General features: G+C 42.0%; 1 protein-coding gene across 3 annotated transcripts in view; it reads left to right on the top strand.

The window, feature by feature from the left end:
* The window catches only part of VIP (vasoactive intestinal peptide), a 43,790-nt gene extending 26,340 nt beyond the window's left edge, over positions 1–17,450 (top strand). The window contains exons 1-7 of one of the 3 annotated variants that reach the window (XM_064447057.1): positions 9,728–9,968; positions 10,371–10,492; positions 12,166–12,306; positions 12,693–12,797; positions 14,345–14,464; positions 15,100–15,208; positions 16,756–17,450. In XM_064447057.1, the coding sequence (XP_064303127.1) occupies positions 10,380–10,492; positions 12,166–12,306; positions 12,693–12,797; positions 14,345–14,464; positions 15,100–15,208; positions 16,756–16,764 (597 nt within the window). In that variant the 5' untranslated portion in view covers positions 9,728–9,968; positions 10,371–10,379 and the 3' untranslated portion in view covers positions 16,765–17,450. Of the gene's footprint in view, positions 1–9,727; positions 9,969–10,370; positions 10,493–12,165; positions 12,307–12,692; positions 12,798–14,344; positions 14,465–15,099; positions 15,209–16,755 lie in introns of those variants that run through there. The other 2 variants (XM_064447060.1, XM_064447058.1) reach the window with 2 other exon arrangements.
* The last annotated feature ends 5,057 nt before the right edge of the window (positions 17,451–22,507 follow it).

Here is a 22,507-nt window from a genome sequence, read left to right on the forward strand (position 1 = left end):
CACAACAAAGCACATGTATCTGTACGCCTTCTCACCGACATTTTATGGGTAGTGAAGGCTAGATATCCTCCTGTACATTTAAATGCATTTACTCGCTTCACAGAGGTATAAATAGGTGTTCCTGCTTCTTTCAAGGCACCTGTAAGACACTGAATGGCTAGGTGATTTAAAAGCTGCTTCCAGTGTTGGTCATAACAAAGATTTAAAAACAGTCCAAGCATGTTTCAGGCAATCTTGTTGAGCTTGACGTTGTACTCAAAGTCTGAGTCACTAGCGATCAAAAACTTTCAAGGCTAACTGTTCATTTATCTGTACAACAGAGGAGTGAATCAAAAGAAAGTAAGAAATATCCTGTATTACATATTGCTGCTCTTTAGGGGTAGATTTGCAAATGGGGTGCGCTAGACACACAACTAAGGGCCTTGCTACACGAGACCAATCCAGCAAAACAGATTGTTCACACTTAACCCTTAATCCTTCAAATGTTCTGGCTGACCACTAATGATTTACTCTATATTGGTCCATTATTGACAGCAGTGAGATTAATCTGCTGAATCAGAATATAATTCCATAAACCACATCATTCTAGTGCCTAATTTAAGAACAAAATTTGTATCTGCCAAGCATTTTCTGTTCATTGAAAGTTTCCCCTCTGTGAAAACAGATTATTACTCTGCTCATTTCACCTGCCCAGTCACAGCTTAAGCATGTAAATGTTTAGTGAGGATGTAAGGGTGATCCTTACATGCTTATGCAGACACATGAGAGGCTGACAATGGAAGCCATGGTGAATCAGTGCTTGGCTCTTCCTTTCTACTATTTGATCTGCGAGCAGGGTTAAGAACCCCTGAATCACAGCTTTCTTTGAATCTCAGCATTTCTGTTGTTTGACAGAGGTGTTTTTTGCATCATCTCATCTCTCTGGATGATGTGTCTATGAAATAGCAAGAAAGACTAAAGAGAAGTTTTTCTAGAGTCTTACTCTGCTAAAGATGATTTCTGGGCACCTTTTGGGGGGACATTTTAGAGGTGGGTTTGGAAAGCAAAGCTGAGCAAAGACAGTTCTAGCACTAGATAGCCAGTCTCTCCCTTGGCTCTTGAGGCCAACATGATCCTGGTTGTAATCAAGACTGTGTGAAGACAAACTGTCCCCAGCAGGACAATCTCTTACAAACTTATAAAAAGATTTTCTCTAACCTCTGCTGCCTTTAGACAGCAGGAGGAACTGACAAAATGTGTTATGTTCTGACAGATCTTGAGAGATTTTGTTTTGGGTTCAGCTTCGCCTGGAACTGTCTGCAGGACAAGGCAGAAAGGAGTCTGAAACTGTTATAGTGACTCCTGCTTATGGCTTATTTTTGCATTTTTGAGTTCGTACATGACATGCACTGCTGAGTGACCTTGTAACTTTTTCACTATTAGGACACTTTTATTTGGGTAGCTTTTACTGTTTGCACTAACTCTGACAGCAAAGTTGTACGCATCCTTATGAGTACGCGCAGTTATTTACTGCATAGTGTACATGGTAGGTAGCTAAGAGCAAAACATGACTACACTGGACATTAATAAGCTCTTCAGCTTCCAAGCTGGCAATCAGTAAGTTTTTCCTAGTTGTCGGTCGAGTTGGGAGGTGCAGCCCTTGTTGCTTCGTGGGAGAGGCTGACCCTTGACCTTGCTCAATCACAGGCACCTGGGCCACAAGTTGTGCTGAGGATGAGCTTTCTGAGCCATTAAACTCTGGGTGGAGCATTGTGCATAAGGGAACAGAGGACAAGACAGGGCTATGGATTCAGCTTCAGTTTATGCTACTCACTCGCTCAAAAAGCATAGCTATACTATTCAACATATTTGCTCCAAGATCTGAGAGACAGGTAAACCTCCTTGAGCTAACTGTTCTCTTACCCTTCACTCCAAAGGCCTTTGAACCCAGTGTTCAAAATGGCAACACTCATTGAGTAATATGAGTAGACAAGTACTCTTTGGATATGAACTTCTAATCATTCTGGAAAAGTCCATATGGAAATTCTCCCACCTGAGCTGATGCTGCTAGAAGAAATCAGAGACCATGTCTTGAAACAAGAGCAAGGAAGAATACCTGTGACAGATGAACTTTGCTGCCTTTTCCACACCTGGTGTTGTGTGACATAATCTTCTATTGTGACATTGTGTGATTCTACATCTATGGAATTTTTTTCTATTAAACCAGAAAATGTGTCTGGTAAGACAAAATATTATCTGCGACTTGGAGAGATGGAATTGTACTTAAAGCTTGTACAAAATAATTGTCTACTACTATGAAATAATAATAAAAATTCCTCTAGCTGCATGCTGGAAATGAGTTATAAAGTTATTTTTACTGTGCAGCTATCACCATAACTGCATGACTGACACAGAGTCACCACGAACAAGATTCAAATATAAATCAATAATTTATAAATTCAAGCTTCGTTACAATTTGGACACAGAGTTCAGCAAATTTCCAAGTGCTAAGGTTTATTGCTTAGGTTCAAGAGTTAGCAACATTTTAATATTAACATTCAATAGAAATGACAAAACTGCATTAGTTGTTAAAGCACCAGTGCTAAATATTACTTTTGTTTCTGCAGAAGGCCCCTTCACACATCTGTCAAATTCAAAAGCCCAAATAAATTGCAGAATATAGTTACACACATACATGATGACAACACATATAATGGCTATCAAAGCTGTTGCTGCGCCTATTAATCCCTTTATCTTTGTGACAAACTTTGCCTCCTCAAATCCCTCAGAATCCTACTAGTATCAGATCTATTTATGTGTACTTAATAAAGTGGAATATATCGACTTCAGTGCTACGTTCACTGGAACGTTCTTAATGTTCATGTAGGACAAAAAGGATAATGAGCCATTGATGTATTGGCCAAGAAGCCAATTAAACAAGACGTAGGAGTTTATTGTTTGTTCTGGTGACCTGTGGAGTTGAACTAAATGATAAACTAGGTTGGAACTGCATCTCCCTTGTCCATGAACACTGCAAAAATTCTTCTATAACTAATATCGAAAACAGTTAGATCCAAATTATATAATTTATTAGGGATGGTAAACTAAGAGGTTGATACTTTCTTCTATATGGCTTCTTCATGGAAGCTGGATGTGAATATAGATTTTCACAGCCATAATAACGTGCATTAGTCTTAAAGTAGTGCTAAGAGACAGCACGTTACACTATGCCCTTTATACACATGGACAGTTTTAGAAAACCTTTCTCAGCTCTTTTTCCATGAAGACAATAGTGGTAATTGCTTGAGACTGAAGCATTTTTAGCTTGTTTCTGCCTTAGCTTTTAGATGGTTGCTTTTTTCAGCTTGGTAAATAAAGAACTTGTGATGATTAGGTCAGTTCTAGGGATAAAGTTATCCTGGCATAATTAGCATCTTAAGATGAGCCTTCCAGCCTGACTGACGTGGGTTCTTCTATATCCTGAGATGATATGTCTGCTCTCACAAGCTTCCAGACAGTGCAACAGTAGCACTGTTCACTGGGGAACACAAGAAGAATTTGGCCACACAGTCTAAAACCAGGATCTTGTACTATATACAGGGAAAAGGATCTATGCAAAATTGGATAAGTATCCCAGTCCTTTCAGCACAGATGTTATGGTATACACCCCATGAAAGATTCCAATCGTACAGTTACAAGTGTATAAATGGGCTAAGTTCCCTGATACTTCACCGGATTTTTGCAGTCAATATAGGAAGTAGATAGGAAGGCAAAGGGTCTTTTAACAGCTCAGCTGCATGTGGAGATGTGCTCCTAGCCATTAGCATCATTAGTTTCTTGGATTCCCCAAGCTGCTGATGAACTTGCAGCCAAACTCCGTGAGGTGAGTGCCAACAGTGAATAAGATAGGTGCCCCAGACGTGCTTGCTTTCAGGCTCTCCTTCTAACTTGAGCTCCACTGTGGTGGTGTATGGGTTTTACTTTTAACAGGGAGTCTGAAGGGATTCTGGAGGTTATTTCCATTTTGCATTCCTTTTGTACACCTAGAGGCAAAAGGACATTCATAAGGTATCATGTAGTACAGGTGACAGGGTCGAAAGCATGGCAAAAATGTAGGGACACAGGTTTGAAAGGTACTTCTTAGTATCTGTTTAGATAATTAGATACTAACTTAGAGAAACTTACATATGTCAGAATATAATGAAAAAGAAAGTGTTTTTTCCAAGGTTCAGCATAGAAAATCCAGTTTGTATAGACAAGTCTATTTATGTAGAAAACCTTGAAACTCTGTGGAACAAAGTGTCAGCTGAAAATGGGTGGGAAGCTGAGTGCTGTGGCATCTTAAAGACATACATTCTTCACATATACAGAGGTTATTTTAGATTTGCAGAGAAGAGGAATGAGCTGGGGCAGCTGCAGGAGGAGGAACACATTTCTGGTGATGAAAGTATCATCTGATCCTTTGCTGAAGGTTGACGATTATAACAGTGCTGGTCGGAACGGGACATATTTCAGACAGCTTGTTAAAAACAAAGAATACCCAAACTGGAAACTACTCTGCCTCCTGATAAGCTTTGTATTACCGTGTAATTTTCTGGGTTTTAAGGTGAATGAAATAATTTAAACAAGTTAGGTGAAGCATTAAAAGGAGACTGCTTTGAAAGAAAATCAGAAATATTAAAGCTGCTGTTGAAGCTTGCATAGTCACGGATCTTCTTGGGGATGAGTGCAGAATACATGTGTCTGATATTGAGAAGGGAATGGCAAAAACATCGCGTCCACACAAAAGAATAAGAAGGAATTTGGACTAACACTTCTAGGACAGGTGCATACCATGAACCAAATGAAGCAGTAGTTCAGGCACATACCAAATAGCATAAACACCAGGAGAAAAAAATGTCTATCCCAGATTGTTTTGGAGTCTTTGAGAGAAGCTGAGATTGCACTTTGGGGTGAGGGAGCAGGGGGTATGAAAACATAGAACTAAATTACAAGCAATAAGAGTTTTCCTAGATAGCATGATAGACAAGGGGAAAAGACCGTTGGGAGTACCACTGGAGTCAGCAGCTTTCCTGCATGCCTTTTGCTCGTCATCATATCCACGGGGAAGTTTTAGTCAAGCATGTCTGTGACATGACATGTCAGGGCATACTGATGCAAGAGATGGAAGAGTGGTTGGGAGTCATGGTCATAATCCAAACGTTCCAGTGATTTTGAAAACTGATTCTGAAAATTTTTAACCCACACAGAGTCACAATGCAAAGGCAGCACCTGGAACAGAGTTGTACATAGTAGGCTTATTTGTTAATATAGTTTACTCATTGCAGGAGTTTACTCTAGTCTATGACTCTGCTCTGAGGATCCACAGTTGTGGCCTGAAAGCAGGGCTCAAGAAGGGTGAGAGAGGAAATGAAGGCTCCCCTGTTCCACCTGCGTGACCCCCTCATAGCCTAGGAGACAAGCACTCTTCTGCTGAATATTTCTGCTGCAGGAGGGAAGTAATGAGTTTTCAATTGCAGAATATTTGTCTGTGTTTTGTTCTGTTTACCATCACATTTCTGAGTCTGCAGAACTGACTCAAGCTAAAGGTATGATGGAATGGGGACTGCGCTTTTGAAATGAAATTTACCTAAAAGAATGAACAGATGGTTTTCTCCTTATTCCTCCTGAGAAGCATTCAGAGGTAGCTGCAAAGAGAGTGAAGCTGGGACAAGCTTCAGCAAGTGACGCCATCCATTTTCTCCAACCAGGTGATACTGAGGAATATGAATGTTTATGGGAGAGTTGAACCAAGCAAGGCAACAAGGCGCTGAGAACATAAATTAGAGGTTATGTTAATCATGCCATTAAAGGATTAGAGAAGGGAGGGTTATTTTATCACTCATTATTTGTAATTTTTACTCTTCATATAGAGTTTCTTGACATTTCTTCTGTTATCTCTTTTGTGGAAGTCAGAAAAGCTGTTCTGCTAGCTACTGAATGGTAGTGCTCCATCAATCTGCTCTATAAGCTCTAAAAACTCGTGGATCAATGTGTTACAGCTATGGGATCAAAGGCAGAGTTTCTGAACTCATCTACAGGAACATGAGCTGTAATGCACAAGGGACATTCTGCAGACCCAATGATTCGTGAGGCAGAACTCATGAGTCAGTAGAAGTTTCCTTTTCCAATGTAGTACGCAAGCCCTAAAACAACTCTTATTTTTCTAGGTTTTTTTCAAAGTAAAACTAGATTTTTATTGCTAATGTAATTTATCTCTTTAAAATACAGTTACGTATCGGTTTTAATGATAAGCAGGTCCTCCATGGAACTAAGCAGATTTCTCTCATCTGAGGATTTGTCTTTCAGAGATTTCTTAGCCCATCAATTTCAGCACAGATTTACATGCAAAAAATAGTAATCAAATCTAACTAGCAGACATAAAAACTCCCAGATTTCTTTCCCCCAGATGATGTAGCTATTTTAGGTAATACTTAATTTATATATACATCACACAAGTTTGTATACAAATGGTGAGATAAACTTTCAGACAAGCTTCTGCTCTTCGCTCAATCTTGTCTAGCTGGTTTTCCATCATTCCCAGATATTGCCATTTTATGACTATAACCATTTTTTTCTAAAGTGGAACATTAAAGAAAATAAAGCAAGAGTGAAGAGTAACCAAGATCAAGTAAAAAAGATATCTGATGACATACAGACTAAAGATAGAAAGCTCAGCAAATGTGGATCTGCTATGCATCAGGATTCCTGCAACAGCCACTGCAAAACACGACTTTGACTTTGATTAGTTCCCTGTGTCTAATTATTATCCTGGAGAAACTCCCAAGCACTATTTTTTTCCAGGTGACGCTTTCCTGAAAGAGCAGAGTTTCTGTCACTAGAAGGCAGTAAGAGTTACCACCTAAAAAGGGTCCATCTGCCTAGATCTTCTAGGACTCACTCAGGACTCCCACAGAAAAGGGGTTTTTCTCCATCTGTTTATAAAAATTTATTTTCATTGTAATGACTTGCTTTTATCAAAACATCTGGAAATGTTGTGGAAATAACACTGTGTGTAAGATTCATGAAAAGAAAAAAAAGGTTGGAGAAGACTAGAATTTGCCACCCCAAACCCTTCTCAGTTGTGCCAAAACAACCTCCCTCAATGAAAATCCTCTTGAGAAACGAGAAGAAGGACTAAGGAGAAAGGGAGAGGTAGCGTCTCTTCTTCAGTTTGTCTTGATTCAAGAGGAGGAGATGGTGGGTGCAGCAGGGTGTTGGAGAGAAATGCAGACAATTGTTAGTGCAACTGAAAAGTGTTTGGGACATCTGGGGTCAATTCAAATCTCCACTGCAGAGTTCCTGGGTAAACAAGTGGAATCCACTTGATCTCCCTATGATCCAGTTTCTTGTCTATAGAAAAGGGAAAATAGATGGTATTATAAGACTAGATGCACTAAAGATTGCTCAGATCATTAAAGGGGCTATTACATGGGTTTCTTCCATAATATAGCCGCCCCTAGAGAGGTTCTGAGGCCATTTTAGCCCGCCCTACAGTATGTTACTCCCTTATTCAATCTAGCGTACTACCTGTGGAAAAGGCAACACAGTTAAAACAAACCAGATTTATCATGATTGGTAAATAGGTGGGTGTGGTGTGGCATGGTAAAAATGTACTAATTTACCAGTGACTCTCAAATTTTTTTTTGGCAGTGCAGTCGGTATACATTTCCTCACAGCCTGCAGCCGCCCATATAGCACATACGCAGCAACTGGCATCAGACTTGTTTTTCACGTATCCCTTAGATTTAGCCGGCGGCTCCCCTCCTCCCTCCCCGGGACCGCAGCCCGCAGGACTCCTGCGAGTCCCCGTCCCCCCCCCGCAGGCTGCGCCAGCCCAGGCATGCTGAAAGGAAACTTTTCCTTTCTTCTCCGATTCTTGCTGCCGGCTGCGTTTGGGCTTTTCCCGCTGAGGCGCTGAGGCGGGAGCGGGGCAGGGGAGCGGGGCGGCGGAGCGGGGGCGCGGGCATCAGCGGCGGCCCGACCCCCCCGAGCCCGGAGCAGCGCTGGCCGCGGGGTCCCCGCACCCTCCGGCCCCGAAAGCCGCCTTTCCCCCGCCGCTCGCCGCTCCGGGCCCGGGGGCTGGGCATCCGCGCCCCGCGGCGCGCCCGTACGCCGCCCGGGAGGGGGGTTTCTCCTCCTCTCTCTTCTTTTAAGCACTTGGTTGAAGTCCACTGAATTTTCCCGGTCGTGACTATACGCCCTAGCCGGACTGCTTCTGCGGGGTGAGGGGAATACGGTGCTATTGATGCTCATTTCGCCATTCCAGAGCAGAATTGCTTCTTCTAGTTATGTAGTAACGAGGGGAAAATTTCCTGAAATTAGACTACTGCAGGAACTCTGGTTTAAGTCACGGCTGTCATCCGAGAAACAGATTTCCAGGCATTTTTAATCTAATTCACTTAATTTTTATGTAACTGAATTAGAAAATGTGATTAAGCAACGCAGAATCTTCGGCACTGAGCCTGCCTAACCTTTAGTGAAACACGAAACAGAGAAACTTATTAGAAGAAGAAATGGTGGAACCGTCTGTATGGATTTGGTATAATCGTTACTTACTGAGTAGGAGGATTAGAGGCACAAAAGCTCAAGGAAAAAAAAAAAGATAGAAAAAAAAAAGAAAAAAAGCGGATAATAACTTTTTCAGCTGAAATTCTTGTCGCGATTCCTTGGCAGGTATTTCAGGGCAGGCACTGAAAAGAGACCGTTCGACAGGGAAGAGGTGCTTTGCAGAACCAGCCCTGCCCTGCCCGCGGTCCCCACGCCCACTTTCCCCGTGTTTCTTTCCCTGCTGCCCACAGATCTCTCTGAGCAGGGAAAATTCGAAGGAGAAAATCGAAGGCTTGAAACGATCTGATTCTCCCCTGCTGTGGCAGCGTCTCCAGCCCCGAGGTTTGGGCTTGAGTCACGTTAGGAGGAAGAGCTGCCCCCCTTCCCGCTCACGGGGGTTCACCGCGCCCTCCAGCCGCGCTCCCCGCGCTCCAGCGCCGCGGGTGCCGGCGCGGGGATCAGCGGAACCGACGGTGCTTGGCTGCACCGAGCGGAGCCTGCAGGTGGGGCCGATCCGTTTCCCACGAATGCACACAGTGTAAACGAAAAAGCAATGACTGGTAAACACCCCGCCGACTGCTAAAAACAAGCTGAAACCCGTAGAAAGGTTTTGGTTGTAAGACCAGCTCCCCGCAGCGCAGCCCCTGGGCTCTCAGGCGCTGCGGCTTGTGCGAGCGGCGGCCCCGGGGTGGAGGGGGCGCCCCGGGCGGGAGCCCCCGGCGGGGAGCGGCCTCTGCCGGGGACAGAGAGGGACCGGCTCGGCCTGAACACACCAGCGAAGAGCTAAGGAAAGGAGCGACCCCGGGGCCGAGGAGGGGGCTCCGCGGGAAGCACTCGGGGCGGGAGCGAAGGGCCCCGAGGGGTGCAGCCACCTCCCCTCCCGGCTGCCGCGGGTGCGGGCAGGGGTGGGCGGTGCGGGAGCCCCCACCAGCCCCCGCCAGCCTCCTGCTCTCCTGCTTTGCGAGGCGGAATCACGCTGCCGACCGGGTCCTGCTCCCTGCAAAACTAACTCATTAATATAAATCAAATAATGGCGCGGGGGGGGGGGGGGGGGGGATGTGGGGGGAGGTAGGATGCGCGGCTGCTCATGAGTTAAATATAAGTCTCTGACTGTCCTGAACAAAGCGACCGGCCCCTTGGGAAGGGTGACGTCTCCCCAGTAACGTGATTGCTTCTTCGGAAGCAGAAACGTGTAAACGCTATAAAACGCGGCGGCGCGGCGGGCAGCTCAGAGCGTGCGGCGAGACGGAGCTCTTCTCTTCTTCTTCCTCCTCCTCCTCCTCCTCCTCTGCCGCCACCGCCACCGCCCCGGCAGCCGCGCAGCGGGGCAGGGCGCAGCTCCGCAGCTCCGCTCCGCTCCGCGCCCGCCCAGCCAGCCCCACCGACGGACTCGCGGCTCCGTGAGTAACTTTCCCTCCGCCGCAGCGGCAACTTCCCAGCGGATGAGAAGGGTGTCCCCGTCCCCCCCGCCCCTCCCCTTCTCCCCTGCCGGTCCGGCAGGGAAGGCGCCCCGGCCGTCGGGTGGCGGAGAGGGGGTCTGACCGCCCAGGGGAGCCGGGGAGGGACCCTTTCCTTTTTGCCGCTTAAGCTGTCGCTAAGCTCCGGGCGCCGCTGTCCCCCGCCCTGGGCCGGGGGTCGCCTTCGGGGGTGCCAGCTCCCCCTGCCCGCCGGCAGCCCCCCCTCCACGGCGGCGCCTCTGGGGGCCGCGTCCGGGTCCGGGTCGGTCTCTCCGCGGGCCGAGGCGAAGCCCCGGTGGGTGCGGGGGGTTTCGGTGGGTGACGGCTGCGCTCTTCCCTCCGCAGGTGGCGGCCATGGAGCACCGCGGCGCCTCCCCGCTCCTCCTCGCCCTCGCCCTTCTCAGCGCCCTTTGCTGGCGGGGGCGGGCGCTGCCCCCCCGGGGGGCCGCCTTCCCCCCCGTCCCGCGGTAAGGGCCGCGCTCCGCTCCGCGCCGCTCCGCGCCCCGCTCTGGTCCCGGCCCGCCCGGGCTTGCCCTCCGCGGGGAGGTCGGGGGGTTGGGGGGCGGACTGCCGGGAGCATCGATGCACCGTGCTCCTCCGACGAGCAGGCGGTGCGGCGCTCGGTCCCTGCCGGAACCGGCGTCGGGCAAGAGTGCCCGGCCAAGCCCAGCCGGTGCCCGCCGAACCTGCCCCCCCGCCCCCCGAGACAGGGGTGCCCCTTCCGAGGCACCTGCAGCACGAGCCGGTAGCCGTCACCGCCGTATCTGTAGATGGCGTAGAGGAGGATGTGTGTTAAAATGTGCTCTGGGGCATGATGCCTGTCCGTCAAAACAGCCTGGGCTTTTCTTGTGGGAAAGCTCCTTTATCTCCAAATTTCAGCCAGCTGGATGCATCTTTTAGAAAGCAGAGACATACTAATCAATGCAAAATCGAACATATTAAAAATTCCTAAATTGTCAATGAGGGGAAGTGGTCCGTACGGACTGATGTGTAGTTTTTGTACTGCTGCATGCTCTGAACTGTTGAAGTTGTTATTAGTTGTTTTTATTAATCGTTATTAATTCGTTAGATAAATTAAATCGGATGGCAGAAAGGTACATTTTACATTTAGGTAAGAGGAACATAAAGCGTAAAAGGACTGATGAAAAACAGTATAGCAAAAAAGCATAGTGACTGATTTTCAAGGGGTGTGACTTGAGTTGGTTTATCTTACACAACAGCTTTACTTGTTTAGCCAGACAGAAGCCTTCCATGCCTCAGATATATAAGTAGCACTAATAATGACTGTAAAATTACAAGGACAATAGCCTATCCTAGTTTTAGTATGTGATTTTTGCACATCATCACATGCAGGAGTTTACAATAGCGATGGGAGCCTGTTGTCTGCCACAGAACATAAGAGCAGCTAGAAGAGATGACTGATGCCAAACTACTGCTATGCAGTCAGATGCCCTTGAGAAAATGTGACACATCACAGGAAAGAGCAGTTTACGAAAATGTGAAGTAACCGTAAATCAGTTTATACAGGGCAAGTGCCATGATACATTTTAAAAGATTAAATCTGAACCTTTTTTAACTTGCAACTAGACAATTAATTTAAACATGAGATAATAGAACACAGAGATACCTGACTGCACTTCATATTTAGTTTGAGGTTCTTGAGAGTGTATTTACTTCCTTTAGAGAAGGCCTAAGAACTGTTTCATACTGCATTTCAGTGCACATTTTAAGTCTTAATTGGAAGGTAAGCACTTCACAGGAACTGTTTCACTTTGCATGGGTGGAAGCCTGTAATTCCATCCATCATTTATCTAAAATATAGTTGTTATGAAAAGCTTCATGGTTGTCACTTGAGCTGTAATTGCCATACATTATGCGCTGTTCCCTGGAATAAACTGTGTGCAATGGCAACATGTATCTAGAAAATATGCATTAGAGAGAAGGATCTGTTATTCGATTACTCTATCATGGAGCATGGACTATACCTGAAAGTAGTTTTTGTTTTATCCAGACTACTTTAAAATGCCTTACAGATTGAAGTAGGTAGGTGTGCATTTTGACATAAACCAGAATATACGATGCGGTGAAGTGTTGCGTGTCCTCAGCTAACTGTACTTCACATGGTTTCCTTCTCCAACAGATTGGGAAACAGAATGCCATTTGATGGAGCCAGTGAACCTGACCATGCCCACGGATCATTAAAGTCTGAGTCAGACATTTTGCAGAACACACTACCTGAAAATGAGAAATTCTATTTTGATCTGTCCAGAATTATTGACAGGTGAGTTCCTTCATTATCATAAACAGAAATGATGATGCACTACTTGAATTATGCCAAAAGATCAATCATGTTTTCAAAGTACGAAATAGGAAAGGAAGGATCAATTACAGAAAAAAACCTCACATGGCTTCTGGTTGAATACTGGTAGCAGTAGGAATGTCTGCAGAAATGCTGATTGCATTGCCACTCTGGCATGATGAATTCACTCACTTCCCAGGAAGGGCTAAAATGTATGTTGTGAAAATCTGGAAGTTGTTTTATGAAATTAGCTTAATTTAACATGTACAAGAGATAACTTAAGGAAAGCAGTATGTTTGCAAAATGAACGTTATCAAAATGGTATGAACCCAGGTTGTATTGTAGAGTTTATTTATTGTCCATTTCAGAAATGCAAGGCACGCTGATGGAATTTTCACCAGTGTCTACAGCCATCTTTTGGCTAAACTTGCTGTGAAGAGATATCTGCATTCGCTTATTAGAAAACGAGTTAGGTGAGGTGACACTTACATTAGGTAGCATTTTTTCCTAGCTGGCTTCATTGGCAATTTTTTACCCTTCTGTACCCAAGTTCTCATTTTTCCGATTTAGAGATAATGGAAGAGATACTGCTATAATGATGGGGGAGCTGAATATCCTATATAACAACTTAGCGGTATTTGTTACTAAGTGAAAACGTTACTATTTATTCCTGATACAGGTGTGAGGGGTACAACAGACACTGCACATAGCACTGACAATAAATACTGGCGATATTATAATGATCATCACACCAATTTGCTAATTTTTTTTTCTCTGGTAGTGTTTTTGTTAGCTTGGCTGATGAATGGCAAAAGTAAATACAAAATGATTGATTACTAGGACTTAAATAACAACAGGGTAATGCTCAGTGAAATTAAGAAATGATTGATTTGCAGTGAAAATCAAAAGGAATGATTTTTTTTTTTCCCTATTGTAGAGCATATTGCTAGATGTTTGGGAGGTCTGTATTACAGAAAAATAATGAGGCAAAAACCCATAGACAAGGAATGTGGATGCAACTTCCAGACCAGGACATTCATAAACTAATGGTCACAGGATGCTGGGAAGGATCACTGTATACTTCCCTTGTTTTCATATCCCTAAGCAGCAGCTACTGGCCACTCTTGGGAACGGAATAGCAGAAATCTTTGGTCTGAACCAATATGACAGTTCCTTTGAGTCCTTGCTTCATATCTTCAAAAGCTGAGCGAACATTAGATCCTGCATTTATGTCAATGCTGCCTTTGTTCCAGAACATATAGTGCCAGTTTCTCATACACTATAAACTAACATAGACCTTCTTTAAACTCACTGAGGCTTCCCAAGGTCATGCATGAAAAATAGGCCTCCAAGTCTGGATTTCACAAGGTGCATTTTGTCCTCTAATACCTCCTTAAAGCAAGCATTTGTAGCTGTTTGTAGCTGTAGTATGATGGTACACTCTTACTTTCCTCAGAGGCAGTCTCCATCCTCACTGAGCTCAGTATGAGCAGTGATCGGGTCCTTTAAGAGCTTACTGTGACTTAAACCAGTCTGCACCTTGGCATTGTACTAAAATATATCTATGCATATGATAGAAATCAGAATAAAGTCAGTTTATTAAAAGGAGTAACCTGGGCTGTAAGAATGGAGGGAGTCGTGAAATCCACACTCAGCCATTTGATCCTGCAGAGCTCCTGGGACAGGGACTCTAGAAATCACTGAGTATGGATCCTAATTGCATGGGCCATGGCAAAGTTGAGCAGAAGAAAGAAATCAGTGGAAGGTGTGCCCAAAAAGGCCGAATACTGATCTTTAGCATTTGATCCTTTTTACTAAAATACCTAGTAAGCAATAGAAGCAGTGGCTTCTTTTCAACAGAAGAAAAATCCAAAGTCATAGTTGGAAATGAAAACTGAAAGGAAAATTTGATTTTATTTAGCTAATCAACATTGTAAAGTTTGCTTCACTCATTTAATGGCAGCTTCTTTTAAGCTGTTATTGTCTATTAATTTTTTCTCTGTAATTGTTGTATTGCCAGCTCCCAGGACAGTCCTGTCAAACGCCACTCTGACGCTGTCTTCACTGACAATTACAGCCGCTTTCGGAAGCAAATGGCTGTGAAGAAATACTTAAACTCAGTTTTAACTGGGAAGAGAAGGTACTACAAGAAAGCACATATGTATTGTTTCCATACTTGTATAGTATTAAGAGAGAACACGATTATACCCATGTGTGTATACAGAGAGGACAAACAAAAGGCAATAAACAGTAATGACTTTATAAAGTAGTTTATAACATGGTTTTCAAATACAGACAGCATTTTCTTCCAGACTGGAACAGACACTACAATCAAATTAGAATAAAAGAATAAAGAGGAGACAGTGTCTGGGAATTTTAAAAAGCTTCTGACAGATTCTTAAAATGGCTTTATTTATAGGAAAGCCTCCTAAGGAAAAATCCAACAAGCTATGGAGCATGTACACCAATTTCATAAAGAAAATGTAGTATTTGTTGAAAATTTACATTTAAGTAAACACATAAAATGAAAATTTACAAGTCCCAGAAAGACATATGCCCTAATCAGTATAGGTGAGAAGTGCCACCATATGTTTTTGTAGAGCCTGTATTCCGCTTGTATATTCACTCATTTACACAACTGCTTTTAAATATTATGTCTCTTCCCCCATTAAACACGTATTTCATGCGATTTATAACTGGCATTAGAAGAAGGCTTTGCTTGCTTGTTTGCTTTATCTTCTGAGAGCAATAAAGCTTGTTTCTGTTCCACAACAGCCAGGAAGAGCTAAACCCCGCTAAACTTCGAGATGAAGCAGATGTTCTTGAACCTTCCTTTTCAGAAAACTATGATTCTGTAGATGAGCTGCTGAGCCACCTCCCACTGGTATGTCCAGATTTTGTTTCCTCTTGCTGTTACTTGACTTGACCCATAAAATAAGAGTAATCATACATGAAGTGTGGCCTATCAGAAAAGCAGAATCATCTAGGAAAGAGCCACGTTCTATGAAATGCTGCCTGTTCCTATAGGGATTGTGTCTGAACATAATCATCATCTTAATAACAATAATTAAGTTATCCCATGGTTGCTGTTATTGAAAATTCCTCATTAAATGGCACCGTTAATAATGCACCTAACTCACTTGGGTGTTTCAACTTGTGTGCACTGCAGCATAAAACCTGAATTGACTCATTTTTTAATCACAAAGTTTATTATTTCTTCAGAGAACAAACTCAAGGATATTTCTTTTAATTTTTTTTAAAAAAGCTGCCCATTTTCTTTTACATCTATTTCCTTAGAAGGTAGCTGCCCCTAAAACTAAGGATCAGCAGCATGAAACCTAAGCATTAAGAAAGCACTTGACTCCTATGCAAGGTGTTCTGCAGAGGGATCATCTGACATGCAAATATTACAGTTACTGCTTTCCATTTAGCTACTACTATTTTTCTAAAATCATTCACAAATATGTTTCTTTGGTTTCCTAAAACGTAAACCCTTCTATATCACAGCACTTGCAGGGACATAAAATTGAAATGGTAACGTAGGAGTGAATTGGGTTTGGTATTCTTGAAAGTATATTATGAAATTGATGACAGGACGGTTTTTGGCATTCAGCTTTGTCTCAGCTATAATTAAGAAAACAGGCTACTCTTGAGGATAATTTTTGGGGGGGGGGGGGCGGAGAGGCAGGGTTAAAAGACATTTCTCTGAACTGTTGTTTCCTTCAGAGACTGAAAGAAAATGTTCCTTTCCTTTCCACAAATATGGCAGTGTATCTAAAGTCCTCAAAGATTAGAAAGGACGTACACTGCTTATGCCTCAAGGAACAAAACAATCTGGAAGTGATGGAATTCAGGAAAGAAATGTTCTTTCTAGACAAGATTATTGCAAAAATATCTGCTCCTGAGTTTTGCACCTTCTAAAACTTCTGGCACTGACCAAGTGCGAGAGAGCAGCGGTGCACCGGGTCGCGGGTGTCTTCGTGGAAATATTTTCAGTCCTTACCTTTTTTATGGACTGTACCAATGAACCAGATCTCCCTATAGGTGAATCGCTTACTTGGTGTTGACTGTTACTGGTCTTTTTATCGCAGTGCCGAGTTGCTGATGTAGTGTGTGTCAAGGAACCTGAATACATGTATTGTTTTCAAGGACATAGCTGTTTTCCAAGTGAGCTGTTCTGTGCTGCCGGCCAATGTGCAGTAACATTTTTGCCTAATCCTTCAACCTTTCTTCCTCACCCTACGGCCTTTCTGCTGGCCGTAATGCCCACCAAACTCCTATGAATAGCTCCATCTCATGCTTGTCAGTCTTAAGTGCAGGATTTGTTCTATATCAAATGTTACCCGTTGTCCTCTGGCTGCTTTTATACACTTCATGAAGTAACTGCTTATGAAAATGACTTTTAAAACTTATTTCTCCTTTGCTTTTCAGGACCTCTGAAGGACACCTGGTTAAAGTCTATGACAAGAACAAGCTATTTTTGAGTTCCACATAGTATTTCAAAGAGATGACTTCAGTCATCAAACCAGAACAAATATGTTGTGAAGTGAAAGTTGTGATATATTTGTTTCTTATGTAATAAAAGTTGATATTTACATTGTAAATACTACTCTAGAGTTCTCTACTGAAAGCTGTACATATGGATGCCAGTTTAACTCATGAAAAGTCTGTGAGTCCATATGCTGTAAATCCTTTACTTCAATAAATTCATTTGAAAACGAGTATGCAGCTGAAAAGAGACCATCATTACTAATTAATTGGCTTATTTTAAGTGTGGTACAACTTCAGATAAGCCTGTATGATAATAGGGATATATTTCCAAATAACTTCAATAAACAGGTGTAAAAACATGAGGAAAAGCATGTGCAAAGTGTGTAAAACTGCATTACTAAGATCTCTGAAGGTTACTGCCAAGCGGAAGGGAATGCTTTTCTACCATCTTACCAAGCACCTAGGGAAAATGAAAAAGCATTAAAAATTATTTGGCCTCCAGCAGCATCTTTCCTTCCTGCTCACATGTTTAATATTTCACAATATACAAGGTGTATTAAGACCAGAAATGTATCTTTTATCTTCAGTTGTGTTTTGGATGCTCTGGAGCTGACAAATCATGCAGAGAATATTATCCCTTGATTCGTTTGATGCCTATAGTCACTGGTTATTCTACATTTAATTGCCTGTAGCTTTGATGATTAAACTATTCCTTATATATAAAATAGATCTGAAGACACTTTACTATTTTTTCAGAATGAACGCGATTTACAGAATACGCAGACAATAAATCATTTTATTATCTCGGCAAACTATTACTGGTTTGAATCAGTGCTGCAGGTACCTGGAACAGTAGAGGTCCCAGTACGTGCTGTCTCTGCTATAGTAACAGAAGAAGATATTATTTTTTAACTGAGATATACTATGTTATATTAGAAAGACAAGTAAATATGCCTCCAGTCCCTGTTTCTTTAGCTTTGTATCACTGTAGCTTAGTATGGAACTGGGAATTTGCAGCTGATTCACTGTTGCTGTGAATCAGAATCTGGTTGTATTTTATTACAATCGTAGATTTAACAAAATGGATAATTTTCTAAAGAATTATTTACTGTTGTAAGGACCAATAGCTCCATTTCAGTAAGGAAAGTGTGTGGTACTCCGTGTACAACATATGAAATGCATATTCATGCATGATACCAGCCATAACGCTCCCATGACTCCCCTCCCACCTCCTAGAAAGGGATGAAATTTGAAGTAGAAAAACTTATCAGACCTACTTACAAGTTCAATTTGGAATTTCAAGTATATTTATATATCATACATATGCACACATAGTGATAAAACTGATTTACAAGTTTCACTTACAAGTTTACTGTTCTCGTTTAGAAGGAAGCTTCAAACACGATAAAATCTGAGATTTATGGAGACTAGTTCTCATAAATATGTAGCCTTCTGATCTGCAATTTTTTTTTTAAATTTTGGCAACTGCATGTCAAAAGAAAACCAGCTTGCACAGATCAGATGCTATTATTGCTGTCATTGCTATTTCTATCTAGCCTTGATAGACTTTATTTTAGCTTAAGCCAATGAATGGTTCACAGAAGTCAGATACAATTTTGAAGTCTTCTCTTGAAAAGTGGTTTTGTAATGGTCGTCCACTCTCAGTTCCTGTCTTATGAAAATTTGAGTGCAAAAGTGGCTTTGGAAATACTTGAAGGATACTCTCAGGCTGATGTTATAGTACTTAATTCGAATTTTTCTTCAGTGTAGTTTGAACTTTGTTAGGATAAGTAACCTTTAAAAAAAAAAAGTGAAAAAAATTAACCAGACGCAAAGATGCATATGGTCTTCATATACAGAACTTTTTGGCTAAATATTCATAATGTTCATTTGCTCAATTTAAAGTAACAAAAATTGGAGTGATGAAAACGTTTGCTTCACGTTTCCAGAAATCTTTTTTTTTTTCTAAATTTGCCTTTTTAAAAATTGTTTCCACTTTACCAATAAGGCATCTGACAGAAGAGTTTGTCTTCTATGTCTAATGCTTAAGCTCCCCCATATTTTTTTCTCCATAGAAAACTGCAGAACTTCAGCATATGTATTTTCTCTGTTACAATGGAGATGGAGTGGGTTACAGAAAAAACGGATGCTTATTAGGAAATTTTATATATATATCTAAAATAAAATACAAAACCAATACCCTCATTGTAATGACTAAAATAATACTGAAATAGCTTTCTCAGGGGTTAGCAAATAGAGGCAATCTAAAAGACACACTAAATTTTATGCACATTTTAGCAAAACCTAGCACTGAAATAAGTGATATTAATGTTCAGAATAATATACCTTGATATTTGTGTTAAAGGGTGGCTTTTAACTTGTTATAACAACTTTTGACATTCTATAGGAGATATAAGGCCCAATTAATACGTTGAGACTAGTTAACTGTGGAAGATATAACATTGTTCACGTGACCTCCATGGGCAAGCTGTTATGGTAAAATTAAATGATAAAACTGAAGAGAATATTGCAACATTTCACTGAATGAGACAAATTTGCAGTCTGTCAATGAGCCTTGACACGACACCAATCTCACAACCCACCTGCAAAATGTCATAAGAGTGGAATCAAAACATTGCATTAATTAGGAGAATGAAAGGGGCAGCTCCAAAGAGAGGATCAAGAGGACTGCTTGGAGGAAAACAGATAACCAGGGAGATTTAGAAGAGCATCACTGGCAGGGAGAATGCAACCACTGGGGAGGAAGGAATAAAACTGTGAAGGGTTACTGGGGTATATGTTAAAGAAACATCTCACCATGTTCCTCCAGAATTGCACTTTTAACTCAGGGTAGGAATACCTGTGATCGTATAGGAAAGAACTCATTATTTTTTGTTTTATTGAATGGGGTTTGCTTTTTGGACCTACACCATGGAGCTCTTAAAGAAAGGGACAGAATCTCCTTTAAGCACATCTTTAACAGCACTGGAAGAGGGTATTTTCTGGTCCTGAATCCACAGTGAGGATTTGCACGCTTGTGTGCATCTGTACAATCATCACCCACTCAAGAGCAACCCTCAGGATTGTGTATAAGGCCATGAGAATTACAGAAGTTGACAAAACATTTAGAATTATAGCCAGTAAAAATATATTAAAAATTAATAAAATCCTAACAGCTCCTTTGATATTTTAAATGGGTTTGAGTGGCTGTGAGTATTTGTTCCACCTGAAAGTCTGAGACAAAATTTCTGTTTAAAAATATGAAAATGAGTAACTTGGATCCAAAGCACAGGTATATGCATATGTACCTTCATGTATAGGAATATTGAATTCTTCCCAAAGACAGACCTTTTGGGAAGAGATGTATGTATACCGGAACAATTTCTTTGCTTGCAAGGCATTAGGGAAAGGTAGATGGAAAAGGCTGTCCATTGCCTCTTGTGATATTACCTGTGCTTTCCACTGCCTCTTTTATTTTTCCTTATTTTCTGTCTCCCTCCTCCACTTACCACAAGCTTCCCCACTCTATGTTAATACTCCCACCTTTGGCTCGCAAAGCTAGTGCATCAATATATAACTATGTTTTTGAGAGGAACAGTTACAACAGACCTTAAATTTATGGTGCAGGAATCTAATAACTGCCAGACTTGGTTATGGATATGAGTACTGCAGAGAGCCTGGCACAACCAGATTTGCAGGAGCAACCTGTCCTGCTCACAAGTAGCCCCTGACTTCCCACTGGAGATTTCCCATTTGGTTTGTGACTGGCACAGAAGGCTGACCTTTCTCTGGATACATCAAACGGAATGTGTGGCCTCACGGGGCTCGTGCTGGCTCGGTCAACTACAATATTTTCAGCTTCTCTCCTTTCTGCTTTGGGACAGTCACAGACAAATCACTTGTCAGGTTGGCAAGCTGGTTCAGGATTGGAGGTTGGAAACTAGACACCGGTCCTTTGCATCAATCTTTAAAAGAGTCCAAAGAATAATTTGATGCATCTTCTGCTTCTGAAGTAAAGAAACAGGAAGTTTTACTTCAGCTTTATACACAGATACATGCAGCTCACTTAGTAGGGAGGGGAAAAACAGCTTTGCCCTGTGAGAATAAGTATTTTCAATAACTTGATGAAAATTTGTAAATAAAAATACAACTGATTATTCAAAGATTAAGCTGAAAGTGACATAAATCAAATGGTACAGTGAAAAAGATAAATATCAACATTGTCATAGTGAGAATAATATTTTCAATAGAGCATGTTTTTGGGAAAGAATGGAGGTTGTTTCAATAATGAGAGGAAAAAAGGAGAAAAAAACTCTTGTCCTTCCCCACTGAGTGAATTATTTAATATTACATAAAATTTTGCACAGGATAATATGCTTAAAAGTGTGTATGCAAGGTTGGGGCATAAGGTCCATTTTCTGGATCTTTTCTGGAACTGCCCTGGACATTTAGAAGTCCTATTTCACATTTCAATGAGACCACAGCATCTGAGAGCCTATGTTATATCCAAACATAAGTGCTTTTAATATGTTGATCCTACTACTTAATAGTTGTAAAGTCAGAATTTGCTCTTATCCAACACATATCCTCTTTTCGGCATGGGGGGAAAGCAGGAAAGAAGCTAAAAACAGTCACTGTCAGTCACTGTCTGCTACTCTTAGATGACATGGATCAGTGAAGACCTTTCTACTTAGGAAATGTACACAGAGCAGCAAATTTTGCCAGTAGCATACGAAATAGCCAAGCTATTGACTGGTTAGGATAAAGATAGAACGATCTCTAGTTTTGCTTGTAAAATTGCCTGATACTGTTGCCACTTGGCTAAATAGTAGGAGATGTCAAGTTCTTGTACATCAGCTTTTTAATAGAGAAGAAATCATTTATATGGAGCCTGGGTGGCTCCTAGTTGTTTGCTTATTTTCTATACTATTGGACTGCTTTTTACTGGAAGTGGTCACAAGTATGTTTGATGGATGCCTTACCACCATTTGTTGCTTTTCTAACACAGCTCTTCATCTTTGTCTTTCAGCCAATTCCTCTTCCCATAATCACAGTCAGAACATCTGCACACTGTTTTAAGCAAGCAATTTTGCCTCTTATTAGGGAGCATACAAAGCAAACTGCTGTATTCTAGGAAGACTCTTCATGGCAAAGTTAGGGATATATAATTTATGCAGAAAGACTGAATCTTGGTTAAAAAGTAAGAAGAGTTTGAAAAATTCTAGGTTTGGTGCCAATGGTTTCAGTCCTGCCTGGTGATTCCTTCCGGAGCATTGCATTGCACTCAGTGTTACAAAGCTGGTGCCAGAGCTCTGGTCTTGAGAAGTGAAGCATGTAGTAAGAAGGAAGAAACTGGTAAATGTTGAGATAGAGCACGTGAAGACTGTGTCTTCAAAAAAATACCTGGTGCTAAACCTAGTTTATATATGGCTTTTTGTTCCCTGTAGATTTAAGACTTACTTTCAGAAGAAAGGAGATATCTTTTGCTGTCAGAGGATGTCACATTATGCAAGTCCATATATTAACAAATTCCATCAGGCGCACATCTGGGCTGTTTGTCCTGTAATTCTGCTGCTGCATGGCATCTTCTGGATCTAGTGGCTGCACTCGTTGGGAACGTACTTTTACCTGGCAGCCTAAATGTTTAACAGATAGCTTACCAACCACTTATTACTGTCCTAATGTCCTCATT

This window comes from Phalacrocorax carbo, chromosome 3, assembly GCF_963921805.1.
Source record: "Phalacrocorax carbo chromosome 3, bPhaCar2.1, whole genome shotgun sequence".
NCBI classification, from domain to species: Eukaryota; Metazoa; Chordata; class Aves; order Suliformes; family Phalacrocoracidae; genus Phalacrocorax; species Phalacrocorax carbo.